A 5,220-nucleotide genomic window follows, 5' to 3' on the forward strand; every position below is an offset into this window, starting at 1 on the left:
ATGCTACTCAAAAATATTGTTAAAATATGAAGGAAATATAGTTTTCCTCATTTAACTTAATCTACTCAAATAATGGTCCTTAAATTTTTTTCAGTCTTCAATCCCTGATCCCATTTTTTACACTCTGCAGGGTTTATGCTTTAATGCCTTTGGACAGATTGTCCGACCTCAGACCCAGCCAAGCAGCACATATGTATTATGAGTCAGAGAGATCCTGTTGCTGTTATTCAGAAGGTCAGGGGATGACTTGTGTGCAATTCTTGCTGTTCACACAACAAGCTTTGTGATTTGTGTTGCAGATGATCCTGCCCAAGCCACTTCTGACTATGAGACCAACAACAGCGACAGCAGCGACATCGTACAAAATGATGATGAGACAGAGTGCTCCAAAGAGCAGACACGGAAGGGATCTGTCTGTAGGACGTACACGCCTGAGACCATCATTCTGCATCCCTTGATACCACCTGAGGTAGCTTGTTCCACTCACACAATAGTGTGTGCTAATGCTGAGAGGGAAAAAAACCCCAAAACAACCCCTAAACAAACCAAAACCCCAAACCTTCACAAAACAAACCTCTACAGGTGTCTAAAGATTGTGACCATTGTTTTAAGCAGCAATTGCAGCAGGTTCCTACCTTGCAGTAGGAGGATTCACTTTCCAGAATTTGAAAGGAACAATTCACATATGTGGGAGCTGCTAAGCACTGGCCACTTATTAAACACTTGCCATCTATTTTGATGAATAAAATTTAGTTTATGGATCTGGCATTAGGCATTTCTGAAAAGTTTGGCCCCTGTGTTAGTGTTGCCTTTAAAGGGAATGGATTGAAAGGAAGAGAAATGATCTTCTCAAACCACCAGCATGATAGATAGTCTTCCTGTTCAGCCACTTCAGCTTCTCAATAGGCTTGAAATCTTGGATAATATATACTGTGGTCCTTACTTGAAAATAAATGAACAGTGGTCTGAGGGTGCTGCAAGATATTATTGTTGGTGTAAGTCTTATACTGCAACATTCTTACGTTTGATGAGCAAGTGCTGATCATCTCACAGCTACTGCATTCAGCTGTAAGCTTGGTTGAGGTGCAGAGGGAAAGCTTTGTTGAGTTAAATTTTCCACAGGCTGTTGTACAACAGAATTAATAAATTAGCGCTGGCATGAGCTCTTGAAAAATTCATTGTAATCTGTTGTAGTTGGACGTGCTGAGAGAAAGCATTTTGCTTGAGATGTTTTGGCATTTACTGATCTACAGTTTCTCAGTAAATTGAAATTCAAGGAAGTACATAGGGAGGAATGTGTAAGAAGGAATCTTTTATTTGCATGTCTTGAAAAACAGGTAGGTTTCAGTTTAAGAAGTGCAATTCTTCACTTGGACTGAGCTCTGTTAGCCATGTGTAATGAATGGGACCTGATGCAGCAGTGGAAACTGAGTGCTTTTCCCTCTGTACTGCAGCAAATTTTACAATGAAGACAGGCTGCCTTGGAAATGAATGAATGATTCCCATGAGTGAATGAATGAACGTGTCTCATGGATAAGTTCAGACACTGATGTTTCATATACAGAATTTTCTATTCATCCAAGTGGAACAAATTATAAAGGAGAGTGACTAGCTGCAGGGCTGGTAGAAATGAGGACATCTCCACTGAGCTGAGAAAAGTACCATCGACTTACAGATGATGCTAATGTGACCTTAGTTTTTAAGAGCATAAATTTCTGCATGAGATGCTTCACAGAACTAATATTCCTCTTTATTCTGATTTCTGGCACAGGACAAACCTGTACTTGCTCCTGAGCCTCTGGTTATGGACAACTTGGATGCCCTGATGGAGCAGCTAAATAGTTGGAACTTCCCAATCTTTGATTTGGTGGAAAAAATCGGAAAGAAGTGTGGGCGGATTCTCAGTCAGGTGAGAGGTATATCCTGGTCAGATTATTGACAGATTTAGGCACAGTAATGTGAAGACCCATTGTCCTTACAAACTGGTCATCCAATGAGTTGTGATCCCTGCCACCTAATTCAAATGTGACAATATGAACTGTGTCTCATTATAGTACTCACTTCTAAATGTCTACATTCTAAAAAATTTAAAAGGTCAAAGAACAAACCACACACCTATTTTGCCTGCTGCTCTCTACAGGAGGTGCTGCCACCCCTTACTGAGGTCATTGTGGAAGGATTTCTCATGAAGTTCAGCATAGAAGGGCTAAACAGTCAATGTGTTCGGTTCATGCAGGATATGCAGAGCTTTGGTCCTCTTCTATACTGGAGATTTCAGTCAGGCTATGCAAGAAAACAAGGTTTGAGGAAGTGGGAGGAAAAACAGTCCTTGCTATATTCCCTCATTTTTAAAGAGTCAACACTTTAATAGAAAATTCATATTATTATTACGTAAGGAAGATTATTTTGCTATGAATCAGGATGGGAGAGCTTAGTAGTCTAACTATCAGGTTTTATTCCTTCCTGTGAGTTGAATGCAGGTACTGGCACAGCCTGTCTCTACTCAGCACAATTAGTGCCACTTCCATAATCACTTTCTTGGCTGAAATTTCTCCTCTGTTATGCCCCTTTGCCTGGCACAATGACAAATTAGCCATTTTTTCTTACAGAAGTATTGAAGATTGTTAAACAGGAAAGGCAAGTAATTATTATTTAGGGATAGAAGGGATAAAAGCTCAGGAGAATCTGACTGAACTAGTATCACTTTGCAAGGCATTATGTAGTGATGAGTGCTGGAAAGAAGAGATAAAGTTAATTGGTACAATGTGGGACAATTAACACCACCCCACAAACACAGAGGTTAGTGTGTCAGGCAGATCTCAGTGCAACAAGCTCCAGAGGATGCTGTATCAAATCTCAGTCCCTTGGTGCTTACCTATTATTCAGCTAGATTCAATTATCCAGTGGTCAACAAGGATAACTCCAAACAAGGAAAACCGTGGCATGAATTCAAATTTATTCTGCAGTCTGCCTTTTAATGTTCTGTAGCTTGGCAAGCAACATCTGTGTTTGACCAGGCTGCCAAGTCTCTGGGTTAAGTTTAGAGAAATAGCCAAACTGTGGCTGCTTGTGGATATTGATACAAATTCTGTGATGATCCTTGTGACATTTTTGCTCTAGACAGTGAGTGCGTGATTAAAATGCTCTTCTACATCGTATTGGTCATGTTGTTTTCTAAGAGCATAGAATGATAAATAAGGAAAACCAAACCTTTTTTTTAGTTGCATAACCAAGAGTTTGGATGAGCCAAAATTTGTTCTGGTTTTACATGGGTTCCTCTGTAGGTTTTAAGCACTTTGCCAAGTTGCATAGAGTTCTGTACCTCTCAGGACAATTCTCCTGTGCCTCCCTCAATTAGAACTAAAGCTTCACATTCTGTCTCCCAGCACCTGCTTTTTCCACAGATCCTGAGGATGTTCTCCACTTCACGGTGCCACAAAATGAGGCCCGTGAAATAAAATAGAGAAACTTTAATAAATAATATTTTTGATCAAAATTCAACACTTTCTGTAACAGCTGTTTGTAATAACTCCCACTCTCCAACAGCAGAATGTAGCAAGTTCAACCTTGTTCATAAAGTAAAGATAAATCCTTTAGTTCTTTCCACCACCTACTCAGATGTTCCTAATAAAGTTATTTAGAGTTTAAGGGAATTGAAATAAATAGGACTTTTTCTCTAGCCGAGTACTACTTTTTTCTAGTACGAATTTTAAACTCTGGGGTATTATAAACAAAGGAAAACAAAAGCTCTAATGATTTATTCTCTGTATTTTGCTATGAAATGGACTCATCCATTAAAAATAAGTAAATTAATAAGCTGAATTAACTATGTTTGCCTTGTTAGGTTAAATTCATGAGATGGAACAAAGCAGAGCTGACACGTGCCTCTAGGGAAGCATTTGGTTTAGAAAGCAAATGCTGGCTTAGCATCTTTAAAGCTGCTTGAGGTGTCTGTTTCTTCTTTTTGGAATGTTAAATTGATTTAGACATATAAAAAGTCCCCAAACCAGTCAGCAACCACAAAAGCATCTGTGCAAAATACAGCAGCAAGCAGTGTAAATGTGGCAGTAACAAACATGCATGATAGGGTTTGGAAAGGAACTTAGGTCCTGTCTCATTTCAGAAATGAAGCATCAAACTTTCAAACCGAGTTGCTGCTTCACAACAAGCCACAGAGTTAGATAATGCCTTCAGTCACACTTAACACTCTTCTTACAGGCCCTGTAAAACTAAAACCTGAGGAAAACAAACTCATTAGCCTTGGAAAGCAAATAATACGAAAAAGAATAAATAGGCTGAAGTTGAGGTCTCTCTTTAGCTTTGATTACAGGGCCCATAGAGGTGAGAAGGAAGATGTTCCCACACTGGCAGTACAGGAGCAGTGTCTGAGGCAGGGTGACAGCATGGTAGGGCCTGTGAGCTGGTCCCTGGGTGATGCCAAGAGGATTGTTTGGTCATCTCATTGTCACACGTGGCTTCTGCAGAGATAAACTGCAGAAGGACTGAGGGAAATCAATCCTACAAGGATGGGATACTCCTGGGATTATCACAGTGGCCCTTGTGAGGAGTTGTGTTTGTCAGAGCCAGACACTGGGTGCCAACAACTTCAAAGAAACATATCTGAAGAAAGCAAATACAAGAGACAAAAGAGGCGTGCAAGAGGTTGGAAACTGCTAATCTAAATACTGCACAGATCCTCCATCAACAGCCATTCCTGTGTGCCTGCAACACCCAGGAGAGGAGCTGTGTGTGAATAATGATCCCTGTCCCCACACCAGCTTCCATTAGCAGAAGTGCTTGTCCTTCAGGCAGCACCACCAGAAATATCTGGGTTATAAATGATTCATTCAAGCATTAGCCACTATGGCAGAGACAAGCACAAAATGGAGACTGGAGGAAAGAGGCAGTGTGGGACACTGAGTGCCACACACCTGGCAGCCATTGAAGTTTCCCTGGGCTTTACCAGTACATTACCAAAATATCCAAGTTATTTGCTTGGCTGTTTATGCTTTCTAGTGACCACAGAGAATAATGCCATTTCATTCCTAATCAGGAGGAAGAGCTGTCACTCATAGCCATCATGTCAACTTTGCTTCTGTTCAACTGCTGTGGAAAATCACAGCCCCCAAAATCCAAGGGGAGAAAAAACTTGCTTTTATGACATGCTTTATATAAGGTACCAGTCCAGTACCACTAGTGTAGACCAGTATGGTTTGATCC

The 5,220-nt window shown here is 40.5% G+C and overlaps 1 protein-coding gene across 1 annotated transcript in view; it reads left to right on the forward strand.

Annotated features, from left to right (window-relative positions):
- Nucleotides 1-5,220, forward strand: part of PDE3A (phosphodiesterase 3A, cGMP-inhibited) — a 77,701-nt gene that overhangs the window by 58,705 nt on the left and 13,776 nt on the right. Inside the window, exons 7-8 of the mRNA XM_009071680.1 lie at nucleotides 300-469; nucleotides 1,772-1,909. Coding sequence (XP_009069928.1) covers nucleotides 300-469; nucleotides 1,772-1,909 — 308 coding nt within the window. The remainder of the gene's footprint in view (nucleotides 1-299; nucleotides 470-1,771; nucleotides 1,910-5,220) is intronic.

The sequence above is a fragment of the Acanthisitta chloris genome, unplaced genomic scaffold (assembly GCF_000695815.1).
Source record: "Acanthisitta chloris isolate BGI_N310 unplaced genomic scaffold, ASM69581v1 scaffold3133, whole genome shotgun sequence".
Lineage (NCBI taxonomy): Eukaryota > Metazoa > Chordata > Aves > Passeriformes > Acanthisittidae > Acanthisitta > Acanthisitta chloris.